The 25456-nt window shown below is 42.0% G+C and overlaps 1 protein-coding gene and 1 pseudogene across 1 annotated transcript in view; both read left to right on the top strand.

The window, feature by feature from the left end:
* Positions 1 to 835: 835 nt before the first annotated feature.
* LOC142436371 (E3 ubiquitin-protein ligase RBX1-like) lies at positions 836 to 1183 on the top strand (annotated as a pseudogene).
* Positions 1184 to 2880: 1697 nt separating this feature from the next.
* Positions 2881 to 25456, top strand: part of LOC142436372 (ninein-like protein) — a 40758-nt gene continuing 18182 nt past the window's right edge. The window contains exons 1-5 of the mRNA XM_075540067.1: positions 2881 to 3010; positions 5229 to 5389; positions 7146 to 7212; positions 23301 to 23473; positions 24251 to 24403. Of these exons, the coding sequence (XP_075396182.1) occupies positions 2881 to 3010; positions 5229 to 5389; positions 7146 to 7212; positions 23301 to 23473; positions 24251 to 24403 (684 nt within the window). The remainder of the gene's footprint in view (positions 3011 to 5228; positions 5390 to 7145; positions 7213 to 23300; positions 23474 to 24250; positions 24404 to 25456) is intronic.

The following is a 25456-nucleotide window of genomic DNA, read 5'->3' as shown; positions in this document are numbered from 1 at the left end:
GTTTCTTCTTATGCTGATTTATGTTAAGCCCCCCAATCCCCCACTGCCCATGTGCTCCTTGGAGCTGAGCAACCAGACTTGGGTTTGAGTTTTAAACCAAAAATATATATTTGACTCTTTTGTTATTATTATGCTTGTGATGTACTCCGATTTGGGGGCTGTCAGGCTGACCCCCAGATGGGGAGATCCAGCTTATCAGGGGGGATGTTTCCTTCTCTGCCAATTGGAACTAAATTTGCTCCCTGGACTCCGACTATCTGCCTATTTTCTTCCACACCACAATCTATCTACCTGGGGTAAATACCTGTTTTTTCTTCTACTTTAAATTCTGGCTACCTGCCATTGCCGCTCCTGCATGGGGTTCTCGTGTTTGGGATTCTGTCCCCTTTAGGACTCAGCCCTGGAGAAATCGCTGCTCCCAGCAAGGGTGCAGCTGGTACCCGTGGGCTCGCCAAAGCTAGAGCACTTTAAAGCATCCTTGGTTTGCTTTGTGCGTGGAAATCACATGCAAAAAAAGGGGTTTAGGAGAGACCCTAGTGCCCTGGTTTTAATTTCAGGATTCCACCTGCCCATTTCCTTCACCTTACCTCCCAATTTTCTGGTCTGGCAGCAGGAGCTCTAGCTGAATGAGTCCTGTCGGGTCAACATTATTTTACTTCTCTCTTGGAGTTAATTACTTTCATTAAGTGCCCAGATGTCCTGAATTTTTAAGAACAACCCTGATCCCCTGCCTTTTTCTCTTTCCATTAAAGACCATTATTAAATACATAATGTCAATATATTTTTATCATTACCCTTGGTAAATCTTTTCCTGTCAAACCAAGCCAGTAGACCGTGCGTTTCCAAAATGGCAGCAGTGATGGATGTGGATACCCGAGCAGCACCACCGGTGGTGCGAGCAAGAACCGCTTCGAAGTAAAAAAGTGGAATGCAGTAGCCCTCTGGGTCTGGGATATTGTGATTGATAACTGTGCCATCTGTAGGAACCACATGATGGATCTCTTTAGAGAATGACAAGATAACCAGGCATTTGCCACGTCAGAAGAGTGTACTGTTATCTGGGAGTCTAAGCATGCTTTTTATTTCCACTGCCTCTCTCTCTGACTCAAAACATGGCAGGTGTGTCCATTGAACAACAGAGTGGGAATTCCAAAAGTATGATGTGTTAGTCTGGGTAGACTAGAGAAACACATCCAAGGAGACTCATATGTGTGTAAGAGAGAACTTTATATCAAAGAGCAATTGTACATTAAGAAAACATCCCAGCCCAGTCCAGATCAAGTTCATAAGTCCAATGTTACCCCATACGTCAATACTAGCCCATAAATTCCTCTTTAGATTCACACAGCCATGCAATGATGCTGAATAATGGGAGATCACAGGCCAGTGGCGGTAAGTCTTGTGGATCCAATAGTGGTGGAAGCATTAAGCGCTGGCATGGGCTCCACGTGCCTCCTCCAGCTCTGGGGCTCTGTCTCCTTCAGTGTAGCTCCATGTGGCTTGTCAGCAGTAAGATGAAGCAGAAAGAATGTGTCTGGCCTCCAGTGCACTATTTATTTCCTTCGGGCCTCTGAATGAGATCATCAGGCTGTGACCTGGTTGACAGTATAGACTCCATCTCTTCACAAGTTGACAGGAAGTTATGTAACTGCCACATATGGGCATTAGAAAAAATGAATTCTTCTATCAAGCTTAAATGTTTTATTATTCATTAAAAGACTTGCTAGAACCACGTCTTTGTTCCTTTGGCTTTTCAGTTTGTTGTGTTCATGCAACTGTATTATGTTCTGTGTCAAATAAAAGTCCAGTTGTGTTCTGAACAACAACAACAAAAAGAAAGCAAACCAGTGTCTCAATGTCAAAGCACCATTACCTGAACTCTTGGTATTCTCGTGTGTGTAGCAAAAGGAAAGCCACTGCTCAGACTCAAAAAAAAAAAAAAGTACTTGGTGCAATAGCTTATGGTCCTTCCAAACCTGAGAGTTTGAGTCTCATAATATCACATACTGGGAAGCTGACACATTTATTTGTATTTTGATCACTCGTTTGCTACTCTTGTTTCTTCCTGGCCTGTGTGGATATTATTTTTGTATTTCTTCTTCTTGGAGGTGGTAAGTTCCTAGGATGTTCATTTTCTTTTTAGTTGGCATTTAATACATATATCATTCCAAATTTCAATCACATTAAGTAGAATTGTACAATTGTTACCACAATCAGTTTCCAAGCATTCTTTTTCTATGGACTCCTTGACATCATCTCTTTTTTACCCCATATCTACCACTGTACTCCCTCCCCCCAAACCCCTTATCCTACATGCTCTCCCTCTAGGTTCATTGATCCTAGGTTTCAAGTACTGAAAAACAGAAATGCATATAACACAGCTTCGAGAAGGTGACCTCCATTGAATAACTCCTCTGAGATATACTCTAATATGAGCAAACAAAAACTGAAGAAAACAATATAAACTGAAAATTTTGGGAATCAGATCAGGTCCAGCCTGCATCAAAAGGGGTGGGTGTTGGGGGCGGGGAGGAGAACCTACTAACGAAGTTTTAACTGTTGAGGTCAGATTTATGCCTTTGGTTTTCTATCTCCTCTCTTCAAGCACCTTGTTTAGTGACCACTCTCCTCTCTTCCCTCAATTTTAGATAGGGGAGGTCTCTGGAGGCTTACTTCCTACGGAGTTCCACCAGTGGATATTGGATTTCCACTATCTCCCATTGCCTGCTACACACAGGATTCTCGCAATTTAGGCTCTGATGCTTATCCCACCGTCAAGTTCGGATTATATGGATTCCATCCTAGGATGTTCTTCTGAGAACATTAGAAAGGCTTGTGAAAAAAGCATGTTTTTCTGGACAGCTTACTATTCTAAGGAAAATGCTGGCTGGCAGCAACTATAAAGGAAGGAATGATGTTGTGGAGCCAGCACTGAAGGAGCAAATGGAAATTCTCACAGGCAGGCGGTGCAGCAGTGGGCTGGGCTCTCGGAGCAGGATGTTGGCAGATGGTCTGTTCCGGTGGTGGGTTTGATGAGTCCAGGGAGAAATGTATTTTCTGTCACCAGCTTTCTTTTTCCCTCCCTGACAATGCCCTTCTTCTTACACACCCTGAAGGGGTCCTTGAATTAAAGAAGTCCTGTTTGTTTCATGACAGTCTTTTTGCTCTAGCTTATTTTAATATTGCCGGTAGACTTTTCTTTCTTCCCTTTTTAATGTGCACTGTTTTATTCTTGGGGTGTTTTTTTTTAGTATGTGTCCCAGTTATGAAGCCCAGAAGGGGCAGATGTATAGAGACAACAAATGATGTAATCATTAAAGGGGATGCAGGTGTGTCGAGGGGAATTGGGAAGCAAATCATGAATATGGGAGTGGGGAGATTGCACCAGAACTGATTGTGCTGATGTGTATACAACTCTTCTTTTAAACTATGACTGAACTATGAAAGTGTGTGCTAAGTGAATTATATCTCAATAAAACTATTGTGGGGGGGAGCCAGTTGCTGTCTATTGGATTGTGAGTCATGGTGGCCCACGGGTGTCAGACTGGACTGCGGTCCACAGGATCTCCGGTGGCAGGGGTTTCTGTTTGCATAGTCACTAAACTTTTCTTCTGAAACTCCTCTGGGTGGACTCAAATCTCCAGCCTTTTGGTAAATAGCCACGCACATAAATGATTTGTACCACCAAGGGATCCCTGTCTGGATACTAGAAAAAATCGATGCTTCCCCACTCACACAAACCCACTTTAGAGCCCTTCGTAGGGAGTCAGACGTGTTCTATCACGCACCCTTTGGGCAGCGCTTTACTCGTGGTCTCTCTCTCGGAAGGTATGGTTCTCCTGTCTACTTCTCCTTGAAGGGAGCTACTGACTTGGAAACTTTTCTCTCTTGCTTGGTATTTCCTATAAGCTGTAGTCACATTTCCTTAGAATTTCCCAAGCCATTCCTTATTGATACCTGTCATCCAATCATACTTATTAACAATATCTTTTTACTTCAAAAGTCTCTTGTGGTATGATAGGTTATATCACCACCACACACACTGTCGGAAGCCCTGGATGTCACACGCACTCACTGCCATCGAGTGGATTTCAACTCATAGCGGCCCCATAAGACAGAGGAGAACGGCCCCTGTGGGTTTCCGAGAATGGAGTCGAAAGCCCCATCTTTGTCCTGTGTAGTTGTGCAAGTGTTTCTTACTGCTGTTTGCAGTCCAATTCATAACTCACCACACCAGCATAGTGCCATGCCTAATACGTTCACACATGAGAACTCGAACGTAACACCTTACTCCTATCTGCTGTGGTATCACTATTCTACCAGCAGTCAGATTTAACCAGCTTCCTGCTCTGCATAACCCCAAGGTCAATGTCCGCAGAAAACAAGTGAGGTGGCGCATGACCCTATGAAGCAAGACTTCTGTGTAGGGAGACAAAAGACACATGTGCACCGAAATATGCATCTGGTTTTGTTGCCCCATCCCTACCTCATGAAAGTCTCTTTGCCTTCTCTTCAACTGGCTCTGCTCTGAAGCCATGGCCTGTTCGATCAGGCTTCCATGCCACCCCAGTCCCCGTTTCTTTTTCCTAGCTTCCACTTTCAATTTTCATGAGAATTCAGCATCAATTTCTTCTCTGGCTGAGAGGTCCCAGCTACTCTTTGTAGATATAGAGAAGAAAGGATTTCAAAAGGAAGCAGAGAGCTGTTAAAAGCCTCTTTCTGTCCCAGACTCACCAGACATGCTCTGAATTTCAGAGGTACCTGCCTGCCTGTATCCTGGCCCCACATCCACAGATCCCACGCACCACTCTCTCTTCCTCTGTTGGTGGCTAAGATGTACTCCGAGGACATTTAGGTTTGGAAGATGATCTTCAGCTTCCAGAGCCCTAGATTGTTAGACTACTGGAGAACCTACTGTTTGCATAAAAAGTTAGGGCTTCAGGTTTAGAGGGTTTGGGGGTGTTTTTTCCCCCCTCAGCCTTTTATTGCATAAACAAAAGCAAAAATAGACTCTGAAAACTTCAAGCAGTGCATAAAGTTGAGCCACTATTACTAGCCTTCAGACCCAATTCACACCTAACAGAGAAGCAGCTTCTTGTGTTCTTTTTAATGCTTTCTGTTGGGTAAAAATGTTCATCCATGATAACGTAGACACATTCAAATCTCAGAGAGCTCATTTAAAGGGCTCCTCACCAAATTTCCCTCTTCCTTTCTCTCTCTCTCACAAGCTGTCCTACCGAAGCATGTGAGTGGTCCTAAGTGGTATGGTCGTCGGACCCAGCCTGAGTTGTGCTCACTGGAGACTGAAGTCAGGCATGCAGCAGATAAGCAAGGACAGAGCAGCCTGAGCAGCCAGCTCCACCGAGCAACATCTCTGCAAAGTGTGGAGGTGGGTCAGAATTTCCTTCTCCAACTTGAGTGCCTAATATCAGGTAAATATCTTAGTTCACATGGTTGTGAGAGAATGTAAGCAGAGAGAGTCTCATTCCCTGGAATTTTAAGTAGACAGGTGCTAGGGTTACCATTGGGGAATAAGATCTCATTTTAAATAAGATCTGGGTCTAGTTGTCTCCATGTGACCCTGGACAAAGAGTGCTCTCCTTCAGACATTGCAACAGCAGAAATGTTTTCATTTGTTTCTCACTCCTTTCTGACGCTAGTACTGTAGTGCTTCGAAACTGTAAGACAGGAAATACTTACTACTCCCCTGCCGCTTTGGGGGCTAGCTTCAGCTCCCTTCTCCCAGTTCATTAAGTTACTCACTTCAAGTACCTGGAGTGAATCCCAGACACCTGCTAAGGGCCAGGTCCTCACTGTACTCCATGTCAAGAAGCATATTCATGATGATGCATCACATGTCCTAAGTAAATCACATACTTGTTAGATCTGTATTCAAGGATTCCAGAATGTTACTGGTTCTTCCTTTATGTGCTGTCAGATTGAAAGACGAGACCATATCAAGAACCTATCTTTAGTAAGGTAACTTGGAGTCCTGAATTGATTTTAATCTTAAACATTTGTAAGGCAGGGGGAAACAAATAAGCACACGTTTAAATCCTAAATTTTCTTTCATGGATGCATGTGCTATGTTGGGCTACACCATAAACCCAGGACATTTGCTTTCTGTTCTCTTTACATTTGGATCTGAAGTATGGTGTGGGTTGAATTATCATTTCCTGGGCTAATGAGACTCTGTCTTCATCGGGGCTCTTCTGATTTTTGAGGCCTTTTTGGTACTCAAAACTGGGTATGGAAAGGGTATTTTTAGTTTTTCAGTGAGTGGAAGGCATTAGGGAAGTGGGACTGAATTTACTGGTGTTGCTCTGACTTGTCATTTAAATTCAAGGGTGTGAGAGCATTGGAGGGTCGGCCCTAGACCTCTGGTAGACAAGACACCTAAGCACTGTAGACCTCAGTTACCCCAGAGAGACAGTGGACAGGGTGTGAGCTGAAGGCGCTACCTTGTCCCTTTGTCGCATGCTGGACTCCATCGGTAGCACGATGCTTCTTTCTTTCATCGCTTCCGTAGACTCTTCCTGTTGTCTGCTCTCAGCTTTCAGTCCTCAAGATTGCTCCTGCTTAGAATGCTGAGTCTTGGTCCAACCCAAACCCAAACCCACTACCATTTAACCTATTTGGGTTCTTAGCAACCCCATCGTCCTTAGTAGAACAGCTTCAAAGGGTCTCCAAGGCTGGTGTGTTCAAACCAACTGACTTCCAGTTAGTAGCCTTGTGCTCAAGCACTATGTCACCAGGACTCCACCGATTCCTTATGTGGGTATTCACTTGGTCACTACATACACCATAAGATTTTGACAGAATCAGATGCTTCTGGGTGTCCTCGTCTTTTCTCTTGGTGTAAGGTAACCAAGACAGTTGACTGCATGTGCCCACTTAAAGTGCTGATGACTTAGGGGGTAGGAACACCAAGTATGATTTCACAAAGTACGACATGCTCCCTATTGCCACTTCTGGCATTCTCACTTTCAATAAGGAATTTATGATCCACGTGCTGGTGGTGTACAGATAGCATGTCCACTTCAGTTACACAAAAGAGCTTTCCAGTGCTACATGTTTGTTTGGTGTTCTGCAACTGCTTTTGATATTCTCCAAGGGATTTATGTATCCTTTCCATTTTTCCACAGAGTTTCAAGTCAGATGAAGAACCTGATGGTGCCAAAGAGCCTCAGAATGAGTTATTTGAGGCACAAGGTAAAACCATGACCTCATGCTTGGTACTTTGAAAGATCCAGGACCTGGATTGTCAGAAGTGTTGCTGTGACAAGAATAGTTTCCTGGAGAGTGCAGTGTGGGTAATCTCCCTGGACAGCCTGTTCTCCGGATATACTTATATAGAGAGCGTTTCATCAAGAAAATAGCTCACACAGATGTAGAAGAAGGCAAATTCCAAGTTGAGCAAGTTCTAGGCCCATGATGCTGATGTTAGGGTGCAGGGTTATCATGACTGTCATAGGTTTGGGAGTTGATGGGCCCAAAAGGAGCTGAAAGACAAAGGTCTATGGCTACAGAGGGAAATAAATTCAAGGTTGGCAGATCAAGCCTGTGGCTAAAGAGACGAATAAGTCCAAGCTTGGTAAGTCAGGTGACAAGCTACTGATAACTCCCAAGGACAGCAAGCAATACAGGAGACCACTGACTCAAGTCTTAATCTGTGTACAACTGAATCTGGGCTAACCCCATTTACATATTTATTATTTTAAAATAGTTTTATTGGAAGATACAAGGAGTTACCAAAAATGGATTTTTTTCAAAGTTATGTATTTAAATTTTTTTACAAAACAACCATGTCACCGTCAAAGTACTCTCCATTACACTTCATACATTTGTCACACCTGTGATTCCATTCTTGGAAACATTTTTCAAACTCATCTGTTTGGAAGGCTGACAGTACCTCTCCAATTTTTTTCTTCATCTCTGCTTTTGTCTTCAAATCTCTGTTCTTTCATTTCCCTCTTCATTCAAAGAAACAAAAAGAAGTCACACAAAGTGAGGTCAGGTGAATAAGGTGTGTGGGGCAAAAGAGGCATGCTGGTTTTTACCAAAAACTGGCACACTGAGATGGCTGTGTGAGCAGTGGCATTGTCGTGGTGGCAGAACCAGTCCCCTGTCTGCCACAAATCACACCATTTTCATCACACACTATTATGCAATCTTTTCGGATCCTCTAAATAGAAAGCTTGATTAACAGTCTTGCCTGGTGGAGCAAACTCCAAATGCATGATGAGTTGACATTTTCGTTCATTCAGGAAGTTGACAAACATCCAGAATGAGGTTTGTCATCAATCAATATTTTACCTTTTTTGAAATGAGAAAAACACTTGAGTTTTTTCCCATAGCACTGCCCTTGTAAGCTGTTTTCAACATCACAACAGTTTCTGCAGTGTTTTTCCTTGAGTAGGAAACAAAATTTCACCACTGCACACTGTTTTCTTAAATTGGCCATCTCAAAAAGCAAGGTTTCAAGCAAAACTGCTTTTATGAAAAAATTCACCGTGACCAGAGAAAACCTTCCCAGTGCCACGGGGTGCACTAACTCAGAGCAAGTTGCTCGATGCATACTTAGCAGGAAACATGGGTACTATGAAAGCTCCACTCTGCCCAGCGCAATTCTGGTCTGGGGTTGGTGGTGGGGGGGTACTCCCTCATATTTCACCTATCATACAATTCAATTGTTCTATCCTATTAAGAACGTTTCTGCAGTTATCACCACAATGAATTTCAGCGCATTTTCTCATGAACTCGTTGTTAGTTCCTAATTTGCCACCAATCACTCCTACCATGCTCTACACAATTATCAAGCCGGTTACTACCTCTGTGAATCTACATAGCCTGGACTTTACATACAGAAAATCATTGAAAAGACAAACTGGAAAACAATGATTAGAACACAGAGAAAAACTTCATAGGAAAAAAAGCAAAATATTAAAAACTGAAACAACTTTAAAATGAGTCAAAAGGGAGATCAAATAGCAAGATATTAAAATGTAACCTAAGTACAACGGACTTAATCAACTTTGCAGTGTTCTGTCTCTAACAAGGCTCTTAATATCCCAGGACTTTGGTCCAAGAAGATTCCCCAGAGGCTTAATCCATCCAAGCGACCCTGCAATTGGATTTTTGGCTTTCACTGTCTTCCATAGCCTTCTGTAAACCACATGTCCAGAATTCAAGCTCTGATACTATTTTCTCCTGAGATTTGGATGTTATTTACAATCCTTGGATTATAAAGGCAGGTGTGTTTCCTCATGTGGGCTTAGTTGATGCTTCACTCACATAGCTACCTGTTTGAAGACGAAATTTTAAAACCTCAGCCACTATTCTGTCTGATAGTCGGGCACCAACTGGTTTTTTTATCACATGCTGTTACAGCCCTCATATTAGCAGTGACTTCTTCATGAGGGCAAGCATTGAGCGGGGCCAGGCTAGGATGCATTGGGCTACAATTAAGTGCGAACCCCAAATCCATTCATAAATCTATAGTTTATATGTCTCTGGTTAACTTCAGAGATTATTATGATTTTATGATAGAGAACTTTATAAATCATCCCCCTAGGGCATAAGGTAATGTCTTTTATTTAGCCAATTATATAGCATTTAAAATGCTGAAGAAAAATTATTTAAGTATAGATAGGCTTCAGAATGTAAAATATGAATTAATGACATGTACATAACAAGACACTATTTATAAACAAGCAGTGGGATCAGTGATAAGACAAAATTTGCAGTAATTCACAGAAGCAGAATCATCCCAATCAGATGAATACATTTCATAAGAAAAAAGAAGGGCATTAAGTAGTAAATATATGGTAATCCCGGGCCACATTGAATGGGCATCATTAATAGAGCACCCTGAGAGCAAGAGAGCTGAACCACAGTCCAAAGACCACCAATTCCATAACCTTGGGATAGCAGTCATCTGCTTCTTCTCACACTAAGTCATATAAATATTAAGTCCAAGAAAGTCTGTCTGTTCCTTAAAACGGCTACAGTTGAGTGTGAACAGTTCGAGCAGTAGGACAGATGTGTGCCTTGAAAACACAGTTCAAGGTCCCAGTAGTCTACAGCGCATAGCCTGTTTCACCAAGGTCTGGATGGAAACTAGATGAATAGAAACCAAGTAGGAACATAATACCGGGCATTTTCTCCCATTGGATTCTTTACGAGTATTGTTCATTGTTTTTCTCCAGCCAGTTTAACCATTGATAGAAATGTAGTCGCCTTCTTCAAGACATACATTCCCCTGACCCCACCTCCCATCTTTTTTCTGTAACTGCCCTCAGGATTCTATCCTTTTTTTTTCTGGAGAATTTGGCTCTGATATTTCATGGTGATTTTCTTTTAGCTTCTATCTCATTTTGGTTTTCTTAACTTTTTGAATAATTATGTACTCCCGTGTTGTTGGTCAAATTTTCTTTTATAGTTTGTCAAAACTATTTTCTTTGTATGTATTTTTGTTACTTCTTTTTCAGGGTTTTTAATGAGACATAGATTATTTCTCTTGATTCTTTTGTTGTTTTTTGGTGGTGGTTTTTCTTGTCAGTTATAGTCAGAGTGATCGTCTTTGAGCTCACTGATTTGATTTTCCTTTTCAGAAGGAAAATCTATTCCTCAAGTCATTTACTGTGTTGCCTAATTCTGTTATCTCATTGTTTATATTCTTAGATTCCCTTTGATTTAAGATTTCTTCTATTGTTTTCCTGAGTATTCCCTACATGTCTAAATCATTCTTCGGAATCCTGTCTCTTATAGTTCCAGGGCCTCTTTTTCAGAATTCTCTATTGGATCTGGGCAATTTCCATTTGTTTACATTTGTTTTTCTTGATGTTTTGGGTTTTCTGTGGTTGATTGCTGTTTCCTCAGAATCCTAGTAGTAGTGCCAGTGATATGAACACTTAGTTGGCTTTGTCTAGTGATGTGGGAGAGGTCTAATAGAAGGTGGAAAATATGGTGAAATGAAGGAAAGGGGAGAGAGATGAGTAAGTGGTGAAAGTGTGGGGGAAGATACAATATTGTTTTTAGCTTACCATTTTCCTAGACAGTTTAAATGGCGTCTTCTTGGCATTTGGTTTTTCCTACCATTTTAGCCTTATTCCCCACCTCAGGGACCCAATGTGGATGTTCTGCTAGCTGCTGAGTATTCCAGTTATGTAAATCTGACTTACACAAAATGGATTCTGGAACTGGTTCATTTGCTACAGGGTGGGTTTGGAGAGCCACCAGCCCACCTGAAGATGAACTTGAAGTAAGAGACTCCGTTACAATATTGACCTCCATGTGCCCCCACACCAAATGGTGGGTCACAGTGATGTTTTAGGCCTTCTAGAATTGGTCTCAGTTAGAGCCAGTGTCCAATAATCCCTAAAAAAATCTAATTATTTCTTTTCCCACAGTGAACACTCACTCTTGTAAAATGCTGATGATCCATTTGAGGAAGGCTGACAAAAAAATAACAGAAAATTTTGTCATTATAGTGGGGGTCCTTCCACAGGGAAACATAGCCCCTGCTCTTTTTAATGGGTTATGGGTCTGTAAACTATCTCACCTCAGGGAATGATTGAACAATTATGACTCTTCTAATCATTTGAGTTTCACTGCTGTTCACTTGACTCAGATTTTTTTTTCTGCTTAGACAGATCAAGTAAATATTCATTAGGTTTCCTATGTTTTTCACTCCCAAGGACTTCCTGCCTGAGTAGACAATACCATGAGTCCATGACAGTCAAGCTGTTCTGATTCCCACTTTGACTCAGCTGTCCATTATAGTAGCCACATCCACCTGTCTCTGTCAATTAAGTGCTGCCATTTGGCCCCTACTTCCCTGCAACCCAATCAGCCCAAGTGTAGTTAGGTGTCACTATTCCAATAAGTCCATTTCCACAGTGAAATGTGACTTACATAAAATAGCAATCTTCAGAGATGCTGGGACTACATTTGCAATTGGGCTCCCTCCTCTTGCAGTAAAGGTGTGATTTCTACTCCATGTGCGTCTGTAGACCCATCCTGATTAATCCATTATAGCATGCCCAACTCCTTAATCTTGTGGATACCTTCTGCTACAATATACTTTGACTGGACTTGTCATTGAGCATGATTTATTTATGCCATCATACAACCCACGAATCAGCTTCACTGAATCAACCAAAAAGTGTCTTAGATTGAAACATTAAATTTATATTCTGCACTTAGTGGGCCCATATCAGTAAACTAAGACTGATCCAACTTTATGTTCTACACACCATTATTAGCCATTCTTATATCTATATTCTCTACGTTTCTGGAAATTCTTTTGGAGTATAGTGTACCTCTGCCTGGGTCACCATGTATATGTCATCTTTTAGAGCTTGCTGGAACATAAGTCTAGTCTTAGGTCTAGAAGCAATAATGGGTGGTGAATTCATTAACTGGAAACATTTATCAGTATCTTTTAAAGCATCTCCTCAAGCAAGGCTCCAGTAAATGCCCAGGATTCATATCAGCATGCACTATTGAGTTAATCTTTTCATGTGGTGGGAAGGGATAATAGTTTTTTTTACTGATCATGAATTAAGATGGAGCAATCTCTTCAGATGGAAACAATCTGCTCTTAGCTAAAGTAACATTATGGAAATTGGGGGCTCAATCCACCCGTCTTCTTAATTATCTGCCTGTATCTCCCCATCCCAAGGCGTAAGAGTCCGTTTTGTTCCCAATCAATATTCTCAATTTAACAGCATTTGAGGTTGAGAATTGAGTTGGTACTATAATTCATCATTCTTAGGATATTACTCTTGAGTTTATTTTTTCAGTAATATCACCTCTGTTACCACAAAAAGAAAACCTTTTTTTAAAAGAATAAATGTAAACTTTGAAGTCTTTTATGCATTTTTTGATCTTTGACTCTGAAGTCCTGAGTTCATGTCTTTCCTTCTACCAATTTATCTTTTGTAAGTAGGATAAATAATCAGCTTCTCCATACTGCTTACCCCGAAACAATTGCAGAAGAATATCAAACATGCTATCACTTAGAGCATCAATTTCCACCAATTCCTGATGTGCGGGTGGTGATACACTGCGTGCATCGAGTAGTGACTGTCAGACAGGGTAGAACTGCCCTCTGTGGATTTCTGAGACTAGTTATGGGAGTAGAAAGCTTCATCTTTCTCTTCCTGGTGGTTTTGAACTGCTGACACTGAGGTGAGCCCAATGCGTAACCACTACAGCACACCGCACACCACGATTTCACAGTGCCCTTTATACGCATGGGGGCAGTTATTAGTACCTTCAAACCTGATCAGACTTGGGAACCAATTGAGAAAATTGATCTGTACAACTTTGTTTCTCTAGAATCACTCTTGGAACCAAATGTTTTACACCGGGTTCTCCAGAGAAGCAAAAATTGTGGTGTGTGTGTGTGTGTGTGTGTGTGTGTGTGTGTGTGTGTGTACTGCTATACTGAACCCAGATCTGGATTCTCTCCTCTGGAACACCAGTTTCCTGTGAGCTCTTTTCCTATAGTTACACCAGAGTAGGGTTTTTGTGCTTGGTGAAGTATAGGGTAAACAGAAAAGATGACTCGCATTGAGATTAATTGACACAGTGGCTGTAAAATGAGTTTTAGGATGGTGCAGGACCAGGCAGTGTTTCCTTATGTTGTACAAAGTGTCACTATGAGTCAAAACTGACTTGATGACATTTAGCAATGTAATCTATATGTGTTTTTTATTTCTTTTCTTTTTTAATGTCAGTGATTGTTTATTTATTTACTTATTTGTTTTAAAAGATCATTTTATTAGGGGCTCATACAACTCCAATCACAATCCATACATACATCAATTGTGTAAAGCACATTTGTACATTCAATGCCCTCATCATTCTCAAAACATTTGCTCTCCACCCAAGCCCCTGGCATCAGGTCCTCATTTTTAACCCTCTCTCCCCCCTCCCCCCTCCCTCATGAACCTTTGATAATTTATAAGTTATTATTTTCTCATATCTTGGTCTGTCCCACATCTCCCTACCCCCACTTTTCTGTTGTATGTCCCCCAGGGAGGAGGTCACATGTAGATCCTTGAAAGCAGTTCCCCCTTTCTAACCCACTCTCTCTCTATGCTCCCAGCAGCGCCACTCACACCACTGGTCCTGAGGGGATCATCTGCCCTGGATTCCCTGTGTTTCCAGTTCCCATCTGTACCAGTGTACCTCCTCTGGTCTAGTCAGGCTTGCAAGGTAGGATTCAGATCTTGACAGTGGGGTGGGGGGAGGAAGCATTTAGGAACTAGAGGAAAGTTGTATTTTTTCACGTTGCTACATCGCACCCTGACTGTTTCGTCTCCTCCCCAAGACCCTTCTGTAAGGGTATGTCCAGTGACCTACAAATGGGCTTTGGGTCTCCACTCCGCACTCCCCTGCTCATTCACTATGGTAAGATTTTTGTTCTGATAATGCCTTAAACCTGATCCCTTGAAACTTTGTAATCGCACAGGCTGGTGTGCTTCTTCCATGTGGGCTTTATTGCTTCTGAACCAGATGGCCGCTTGTTTACCTTCAAACCTTTTAGACCCCAGATGCTATATTTTTGATAGCCAGGCACCATCAGCTTTCTTCACCACATTTGGTTGTTCACCCTTTTTGTCTTCAACGGTTGTGTCGGGAAGGTGAGCATCATAAAATGCCAATTTAAAAGAAGAAAGTATTCTTACATTGAGGGAGTACTTGAGTGGAGTCCCAATGTCCTTCTACTACCTTAATACTAAACCTATAAATACATGCACATAGATCTCATGTACAAATATATTTGCATATGTACATGTCTTTATCTAGACCTCTATGAAAACCCTTTGCCTCCCAGCTCTTTCCTCTATTTCCTTTGACTTCCCTCCTGTCCCACTCTCATGCTCAGTCCCCACCAGTGTTTCGGCAATTCCTCTTAGTCACATTACCCTTGATCATGCCCAACCAGGCCTCCTACACCCTCCTCACCAGCAATTTGGATCCCTTGTTGTTCCCTTGTCCCTGGGTTTGTTAACACCACTTCCTTACCTCCCCCTCTCCCATGTCCCACGGAACTATTGGTCCCGTTGTTTTCTCCTATTGTTCATCCAGCCTATCTTATTTAGACAGAGCTGTGGAGATAATAACATGCACAAAAACAAGACAGAGCAAAACCAAGCAACAATATACAACAAAATAACAACATACTAATGAGAAAAAACAAAACACAACAAGAAAGAAAACTTGTAATTAGTTCAAGGATTGTTTGTTGGTCTTTAAAAGTGTTTTCCAGTCCAGTCTGTTGGGGCATCATGCCCTGGCCCCAAAGTCTACCTTCAGCATTCACTGGGGACCTCGCCGCTCTATTCCCTTGCTGTTCTGTTACACCCCTTAATTATTTTGCCTCGATGTGGTGGGATCCGATTGGGTGCAATACCCACACTGTGTCTCTGGTGTTGTCCTCTGTAGAGATATGGGTCAGTGAGGGACGTCATGTCTCATAGTGGGGCTGGCCATGTGATCCTCTCTGTCGACTGACTGCTCTAATTGGGAATATCAACCTCATGGCCTGGTGGTCCATGATGTGCTCTACTCTCTCCTCCTCCCCCTTCATATGCTCCCATATGCTCTGATCAGATATGTCCCTTTTCCAGAGCTGTAGATTCAGTGCTGTCCGTTGAAATAAATTCTTCTGAGGGGAGGGGCAGGTGTCCATTTGGTTGGTGTTGGGGCCAGCCCCCCAGACCTCTCCACTGATTCACTACTCCGCACCGGCATGTTGCATTCACATCTTGGAGCACCGGGTTGAAATCTGGTCCCTCTTTCCCTATGGAGACAAAAATAGTACCCTCCCATTGGGTGGGTTAGTGTCCTGTGCCCCCGCTACCCTTTTCTTTATTATTATTTTTTTTCTTACCCCACCTCCGTTTTAGTTGTGTACCATGTGTACCCCTGTGTTTGGTCTGGTCCCTGCCATATTATGTGGTCCTTGCCCCAGGAATGTTTGTATACCGTAGCTTTTTCCCTATGCCTCTTTTGCCTTTTTTTTTAAAGATTACCTCAGCAGCCTTTGAAGTCTTTCCATATTTAAGTCAGTGCTATCTGAGGTCTGTTTTCTTTTTGCCCTCTGGGTGAGGTTGTTCTATGTGGTGGGCTCTTATTTATGCTTGGTGGGTGTTGTTCTTCTGCCCATACTGGGTTTGCAAGGATCTTTTGTAGGCTGGATTTCTTCTAACGTATTCTTTGAGTTTTTCCTTGTCTGGGAAGACTCTTACTTCTCCATCTATATTGATAGATAATTTGACTGGGTAAGGTATTCTTGAGTTTGCATTGTTTTCCTTCAATTTTGGGAATATGTTATTCCACTCTCTCCTCTTCTTCATAGATTCTGCTGATAGGTCTGAGCATATTCTTATTTGGGAACCTTTGTATGTGATTGCTTGCTTGTTTTTCCCTAGCCGCACTCATGATTTTCTCCTTTTCCTCTAAATTGCATAATTTAATTCTTTTGTGCCTTGGTGACTTCTTCTTGTGATACAGTCTTGCTGGGGTTCTTTCAGCCTCCTAAATGGTTGCCTGGTTCTCATTCACTAAGCTGGGGAAGCTTTCCTCCAAGAATTCTCTCACTATTGTTGCATATGACTTCTTTGTTGTCTTCCTCCGGTAAGCCAATAGTTCTCATGTTGTTCCGCTTCATAACATCAGACATCACTCTTAAGTTTTCTTCAACTTCTCTGATGATCTTATTAGATTTTTGTTTGCATTTGTTAAAGTCTGCCTGGCTGCCCTCCAAGTCACTGATGCAGTTCTCTGATTCCTCCAGTCGATTCTTGAGTTACGTGAGTCTGCTACTGGTTTTTGTTATCTCCTCCCTAAGCTCCTGTATTTCTCTTTTATTTATGGCTTTTACCTCTTCTATCATTTCATCCTTTTTCTGTATTGTTGCCCCATATCCTCTATGAATCCAAGTAGCATTCTGAAAATTCCTTTCTGTGACTGTTCAATGTCTCCTTCCTCTATGCATGTCATCATGTTCAGGCCATCTTCAGGCATTGCCTTTTGTTTTTCCCGTTGTTTCGTTGAGGTCGTTTGGGCTGATGGCTGTTTGCCTTGTGTTGGTTTAGATGAGCCAGGTGCCATTTTCCTGTGAGTTGTATAGCACTGGCTCTCTCTGGGAGACTTGCAGGAGAACTTCTTCGAACTGCCTATAGCTTATTTCACTATGGAATTAACCTACCACTTTATCCTCCTATAGCTTCCCTCTCAGGGAAGTGACCCAGAAGGCTGGTGGGTTGCCTGCTTTGGTGTTGCTGAGGTTGGGCAGAGGTTCCTACAACAGCTTGAAAGGTTGAGGAGTGTTGGCTGAGCTACCTTAGGACTCCAGGCACACATGTAGGAATTCCCCTGTTAGATGTTTTAGCAGAGTATCCCCTGGTGGAGGTTGGCAGGCCCTTTCCCAGCCTCCCTAGCTACACAGGGTGGAGTTCACCTAGCTGGGTGTGGCCCAGGCATACATGCCCTAGGCTAAGGGGAGTGGTCTGGAGAGACCAAGAAAGAGAAAGAGGAGGGAAAAAATCAAGCCCGCTGAGCCTGTGGGGGGCAGGGGAGGGGAGGATATAGTGAAGACATGGAAACAAAGTAACAAATGTAGCTGAGTCCCGATCCCCCGCCAGTGGAGCTGCAAGGGTTTAGTCCCTGCTCTGAGGCGGCAGCAGCAAGCTGTGGCTGTGTTGAGAAAAGGCCCCTGTGCAGCCCTCCAAGACTGAGGGGGCACAGAGAGGAGCTGCAAGGGTCCAGTCCTTGCCCCGAGGTGGGTGGTGGCAAACTGTGGCTGTGTTGAGACCAAGCCGCTGTACAGGCTCCAAATGGTCCCAGGCTCCAGCAGAGACAGTGGCAGGGCCAAGGTCAAATCCAACCATCCTCCACTGAGGTAAGCCAAAAGCCCCCAGCCCCTCAAAACCATGTGGGTCTGAGCCTACTTATCATTATGATGCTCCTCCTGCATTCCAGCAGTGTTGAAATTCCCTCTAAGCAACTCTCCTGGGCTGAAATCTGCAGAGTTCCTCTGGTATGTATTACACCATCGCCATCTTGCCGGAAATCTCTGTTGTTGCTTTTTTTTTTTAATCTCCCCCCCTCCCCAATCTTCTCTTAGGAGCTAATACAGACATCATACCATTTCATAGTTCAATCTCATTAAACAGCATTGTGGTATTGTGACCAAAATCCACTTCAGTCTTTTCTTCCTCCTTGATATCAGTTCCCCCTACTAATGCACCCCACCCACCACTTCCCCCACTGCACCCCCAGGAACCCTTATTCTAATTGTTGTTTCTCTAGCTTCATTTATCCTGTGTTTCATATACCAAAAAACATTGAAAAACACATAAAAAGCGTCAAGAAGGCTACCCACAATGACAAAATACAACAGATATAAAACCCAATATTAAAAAAAAAACACAGAAAATATTAAAAACCAAATCAAGGTTAAATGTATCAAGTGGCAAAGTTTTAACCAATCAGGTCAGGTTTATCATTTTAATCTACAACAGTCATCTCTCCAATATTCTCTGTCTGATAACCAGCTTATTCTCATCTCTCAATTATGGTCAGAAGGAAATCACCAAAGGCTTATTTCCTATGTAGATCCTGCAAATATATTTTGGCCTTCTGATGTCATCCATTGCCTTCTACACACCAGAATCTCACAATATAAGCTCTGATAGTATTCCATCCTTAATATCTGGATTATATAATTTATAATCCTTAGGTCATAGATGTTGGTGTGCTTCTTCCATGTGGGCTTAGTTGACATATCACTTAAATTGCTGCTTATTTGAAAACAACCCTTTAAGAACCAGATGATGATAGCCTGGCACTATCTAATTTCTTCCCTGCACTTTGCTATGCAACCGTATCTTCTGTGTTTCATTTGTGAAGGTGAGTAATGAGTAGGGCCATGTCATCAGAAATAATTGTTCTTAGCCTGGAGCTAAAATTAAGTGCGAGCCCCAAATCCATTCCCAGATCTATGTTTTTAATTTGCCTCTGGCTCACCTTAGAGATATCCTTGTTAGTTTATGGTAGCAAATGATATCAATCTTCTCCATGGATCATAGGACCTTTTGTTTATAGTGTCATTAATTAAGCTATGGTACTAATTTTTTGAACACTAGTGAGAGAGGGAGATTAAATAAGGGTAGGCTAACTATATCTCAATATCTATATTATTCATTTTTATAGAATAAATCCTTACCTGACTGGATGCTATTTACTTAAAGAAGTAGAGTTGGTTATCAGGCAAAACTTGCAATAATATTCACTGATAATGCCATTCAGGTCTGCCAGAATAAAACATATCTTAATACAGCAAGTAAGGCATTAAAGTATTAAGTCAATGTTGGTCTACCTACTGAGCTAGGTGTTTATATAAATGCATGTATGTGATCATGAGGTGTCAATAGGATCAGGTATCAGGCATCAAAGAACAAAATATCATATTGTGAATGAGGAGGAGGAGTGAGGAGGACCCAAAGCCCATATGTAGGCAACTGAACATCCCCTTACAGAATGGCCACAGGGAGGAGATGAGTCAGTCAGGGTGCAGTATAGCAATGATGAAACATGCAACTTTCCTCTAGTTCTTTAGGCTTCCCTCCCCCACCCCCATCATGATCCCTTGTACAAATCCAGCTAGAACAGAGGATGTACACTGGTACAGATAGAAACTGGAAACACTGGGAATCTAGGACAGATGAACTCCACAGGACCAATAATGAGAGTAGTGATACCAGGAGGGTAAGTGGAAGGTAGGGTAGAAAGGGGGAACTGATCTCAAGGTACATATAACCCCGTCCCTGGGGAGTGAACAACAGAAAAGTGGGTGGAAGAGACATTGGACAGTGTAACACATGACAAAATAATAATAATTTATAAATTATGAAGAGTTCTTGAGGGAGGATGGGTGGGGAGGGAGGGGACAAAATAAGCTGACACCAAGGGCTCAAGTAGAAAGCAAATGCTTTGAGAATAATGATGGCAACAAATGTATAAATGTGCATGACACAATGGATGCATGACACAATGGATTGTGATAAGAGTTGTACGAACCCCCAGTAAAATTATTTTTAAAAATTAAAATAAATGCAAGTATTTGATTGTATGTGTGTAATAAAACACATAGACACAAGTATGGATATTTCTTATATATAACCCAATAACTCATTATTAAGATTTGGGGTTTTCAGGGACAAGGGAATAACACATGATCTAAAATCGATGGTAAGGAGGCTGTAGAATGCCTGGTGGGTTGATCAAGTGCAATGTAGTCAAGAAGAATTACTGAAAGCCAAATGAAGGTCAAACATGATAGTGGGACAAGAGGAAAGAAAAAGGAAATAGAGGAAATAACTGAGGCAAAAGCTATTTTAGATGCATAAATACAGGCATGTACATGTGTAAATATATTTATATATAACAATAGGGACATAGATCTATGTGCATATATTTATATGTTAAATAATAAGGTAGCAGACGGACATTACTCAACATGGCTCAAGTCCTCCCTCAATGCAAGAACACTTTGTTCTAATAACCTGGCATTCTGTGATGCTCAGCATCCCGACAACAATCGCTGAAGACAAAATGGGTGCATATGCTAATGTGGTGAAGAAAGCTGATGGTGCCCAGCTATTAAAATATATTAGTGCCTAGAGTCTTAAAGACTTGAAGATAAAAAAGCGGCCATCTAGCTGGGAAGCGAAAAAAGTCCACATGGAAGAAGCACACCAGCCTGTGTGATCATGAGATGTAGACAGTATCAGGTATCCAGCATCAGAAAGGCCCAAACAAACAATCATATTGATTCAAACACTGGGGTAGGGAGGGGAGACCCAAAGCCCATCTGTAGACAATTGGACATTCCCTCACCATAGATTCACAAGGAAGGAACAAGCCAGCAAGGGTGCAGTATAGCACTGATAAAACATGCAACATTCCTGTAGTTCTTTAATGCTTCCCTCCCCCAGCCCCACTATCATGACCCCAGTTCTACCTACAAATCTGGCTAGAACAATAATGAGAGTAGCGATACCAGGAGGGTTGGGGACAGTAGAGGGAGAAAGGGGGAACTGATCCAAATGATCAATGTAAACACACACACACACACACACACACACCCTAGGGTGAGGAACAACAGAAATTAGTGAAGGGAGACAGCAGACAGTGTAAGATATGAAAATAGCAATAATTTATCATTTGTCAAGGGTTTATGAGGATAGGAGGGTGGAAGAGGGAGGGGGAAAAAAAGGAGGATCTGATACCGAGGGCTCAAGTAGAAAGAAACTGTTTTGAAAAGGATGAAGACAACATATGTGCTAAAATGTGCTTGAACTAATGGTTGTATGGATTGTTGCAAGAGTTGTAAAAGCCCCCAATAGAATGATAAATAAATTTTAGATTTGAAGGATTAAAGCCATAGTCTTTTGGGACATCTCATTCATTCAGTATAATTTAGTTTATGAAGTTATGTTCTACTTTTTAGTTTGTTGAATGTTTTCTGGAGTTTCAAAAGCTTATGACTGGTCACCTAAGGTACAACTTAGAGTTCTACTTAAAGTGAACCAAAGAGTAAGATGGAAACTAAAGACCCGAAGAAGAATCCAATCCAAAAATCACATCCACATTTACCTGAGACCAGAAGAACTAGATGGCTACCATTACCTAATTAGTACCATTGTAGATGGCTCCTGATAATAAAACCATAAATTCCTATTATATAAAAACAATAAAAGATAGATCTGATCTGGAAGACTTAACATTATTGATATGAAATAATCTTTAAACCTTGAACCAAAACTCACCCTGAAGTCTCTTTATAGCTAAATAACACATTAGCCCCCAAACTAATAAATACCACCCATAAGTACTGTGTCTTTTTAAAGAGATCACCCATATGTGACCCTGATAGACATTGAAGCCAGATTTAAATGAGGATGTGGAACAAGGGATACCATTGCTGATGTCAGTGGATCTTGGCTGAAAGCAGAGTACACCAGAGGTTGCTTGTGTTTTATTCAGTAGGCTAAACTATCTCATGTGTGAATCATAACAGTTTGGATAGCCATGAGAAGAATGGGAATTCCAGACCACTTCATTGTGCTCATGTAAAACTTGTGCATGGACCATGAGACAGTTGTGGGTACAAACAAGGGTATCCTACTCAGTTTAAAATCAGGAAAGGTGTGCATCAGGGCTGTGTCCTCTCACCACACTTCTTCACTCTGTGTGCTGAGCACATCATCAGAAAAGCTGCATTTCATGAAGAAGAATGGCAATGATTAGAAAAACATAATAACAATTTGTGATGTGCAGATGACATGATCTTACTTGATGAAAATCAGGAGGACTTGAAGTAATTTCTGATGAAGATCGAGGATTAAAGCCTTTAGTATAGATTACATCCCAATATAAAATAGATCAAAATCCCCACAACTGGACCAATAGGTAACTTGATAAATCGAGTAGAGATTGAAGTTATCAAGGATTTCGCCTTGCTTGGATCTGCAATCAGTGCTCATGAAAGCAGCAGTCAGGAGATTAAATGATGCGATACATTAGATAAATATGCACAAGATCTCTTTAAACTGTTAAAAAGTAAGGATGTTACTTTGAGGACTAATGTGTGCCTGACCCAAGCCATGATACCATTTTGACTGTATCATTTCAGTTCCCTCATGAACTTTTTCACTTCCCTTGCGTACACATGGAAATTGGATATTGAATAAGGAAGACTGAAGAATAATTTATGCATTTGAGCTATGGTGCTAGCAAAGGATATTGAAAGTACCACAAACTACAAAAAACAAATCTGTCTTGGAAGAAGTAGAGCAGGGAAGCTCATTAGAGGCAAGGATGCCAAGACTTCATCTTCTTTCCCTGTGCATGTTATCACGAGAGACCAGTAACTATGAAAAGAGGAAGCCCTCGGAAAGATGAATTGACACAGTGGCTGCAACAAGGGCCTTGAACATATGAACAATTGTGAGCATGGCACAGGGCCAGGCAGTGTTTCGTTGTGTTGTACTTAGGGTCACTATGAGTTGGAAATGACTCAGTAGCACTGAACAACAACTAAAATAAGTTTAGAGTCTTTCTACCTAATATATATATGTCCATCATGTCCTGTCGTGTATCTATCCATCCCTCTATCCAGTTGTTCCTCCTTAATTTAGAAAACCTTACTGGTGTTGGTACACTTCTCCTAAATTCTTCAAGTGGTACCACGTTTAACTATCTTCCCTTTATTTCAGGCCAACTTCAAGTCTGGAGCCCTCTGGAGCTCAGCAGCCCCTCCTTTCATACCCCTGAGATCCAAGCCCAGATAATCTGGGAAGAGCTTGGCGTTGGCAGCAGTGGTTTCCTCAGTATGCAAGAGCTGACTCTGGTCTGTCAAACCATTGGGCTACAAGACCTTGAGAAAGAGGTGAGAGAAAGCCTGAGACTGACCTGTCTCAACCACTTTTCTTTGAAATGTTTGGTCTGAAAACTCTCACCCTCTTTTAGACTATGATTCAGACATATCAATTTCTCATTAAAACTCTTGACTGGCTTCAAAACTCCTGTCAAAGAATATATCTCAGACCCCCCCCCATTGTGATAAACTCTCACCACTGTAGGGCAGTTGTGCCAGGCACTCTTAGACACAGTCACTCAAGATCACCGTTCCCTGCCTGCCAGGCTGATTGTACTACGGCCAAGTAAGGCCTCTTTAGAACCTGTCTGTAGTCTCATCAGATGGGAATAGAGGTGGAGTGTTATATTGCAGTCCTCACTCTTCATTAAAGCGCTCTTGGCCTAGCTGCTGTTATCCTGTGACCCACTGGAGCCAGGCTGGTTTTTGTGGGTACATCTTCCACCGACATACTGCAAGTTCCCAGCCACAGCAGATAGGAAATAAGTTATTTATGGAGTTCAGGCAGTTTGAATGACTCAGCTACTGATTATGGAACTAAAACAGACATGGTAGTATAGATTTCCCTTGAGACTGATAAGGAAAAATATTTTGGAAATACAGCCAGTTGGGACCTAGACAATTTTGAATGTGGATGAAGATGAGCAAGCTGCCCTTGTTGAATGCTTGATCCAAAAGTTTGGAGAAGCAGGAGGCCCAATGGTGACATCTGGGTTGAGCTGCCTGTTTGTGGAACCTCTGCATTAAGCAAAACATGTGTTCTGATCCAGGTGTATGACTTTTGTTTAGGAAATGGAAGATTTGTTTAACAAATTGGATCAAGATGGAGATGGCAGAGTAAGTCTTGAGGAATTCCAGCTTAGCCTGTTCAGTCATAGACCCAATTCATTTCCGAAATCTTCTACTCCCATCGAACTGAGTGATCCTTGGACTCATTACCAGGTAAAATAGGACAAATAAATTATGAACCACATTAAGTATTATCTTTCTGATGACTGCAACCATAACCGTCAGCATCTTTCACAAACCTGTCCTCTCTGAGTCACCTGACTGTTGTCCAGGGGTTCAAGAGGGATAAGTAACAGAGATATGTGTTTGAGATTCTGGGGTCACACAGACCTCCATAACTGTATGTCCCTGGATGGCATGCTCATCTCTGAGCCTCATGCTCCTCATCTATAAAATGGGGCAATTGTGATGCCTGCCTCCCAGGTGTTGTTCTATAAGACCAAGTAGTGTCTGACATGACAGCTTCAGCCATTCTTAATTGTGGGATAGAGAACATTTCAGTAGGGAAATCCCTTTTCCCTCATACCATGATGCAGCAGGAGAGCAATGTCAAAGAGCATTCTGCAACATCTCCCTCGGGCAGCCCTTTTGATTTAGGTCCTGAGTCTGGATTCCTCCCTCCTATCCCTGGGTTTTATGTCTTGCAGAAGTACCAGGTCTCCGTGCAGCTTTAAACAGAACAGATTTAGGCAGTTTCCTTAAATCATAGCATTGCTCAGTGACTGCTGGGTTAGCACTTTCCGAACAGAAGAAATTCCTTCTCCCACCACAGAGCAGACTGCTCTAAGGAATTCTTGCTTTCTGCACAAGGATGTGGCTGACTCCCATGTTGTGTGGGAGGCAGAGTAAAACCAGTGTGATATTCTTCACCACTGAGTAGGTACTTCTGAGAGCATAAGTTTTTCATTCTAAAATCAACAAGAATGCAGGAAGAAGATATTCAAGAGCATTAAGGAGAGATTTCAGGCCATATAAGGTAAAAAAAAAATCAGAGTATGGCCCTTATATGTCACTGATTGGGTTAATTGGCAGATATGACTTCCTTGAAGCAGAAGCAGCCCCATGTTCCCTTTGTATTCATCTGAAGTATAGACTAATGTGGACACTGAACTAGGGATGGATGTGCGCATAGTTGGCATTAAAGAATCAAGATAGTGGCTATAGAGCCGTACCGCTTCTTGTGCCATGCACACCTTCCTGAACAGA

Source organism: Tenrec ecaudatus, unplaced genomic scaffold, assembly GCF_050624435.1.
Source record: "Tenrec ecaudatus isolate mTenEca1 unplaced genomic scaffold, mTenEca1.hap1 Scaffold_2386, whole genome shotgun sequence".
NCBI lineage: Eukaryota > Metazoa > Chordata > Mammalia > Afrosoricida > Tenrecidae > Tenrec > Tenrec ecaudatus.
The sequence above is the reverse complement of the archived record's forward strand: the minus strand, read 5'-3'. Positions and strand labels throughout refer to the sequence as shown.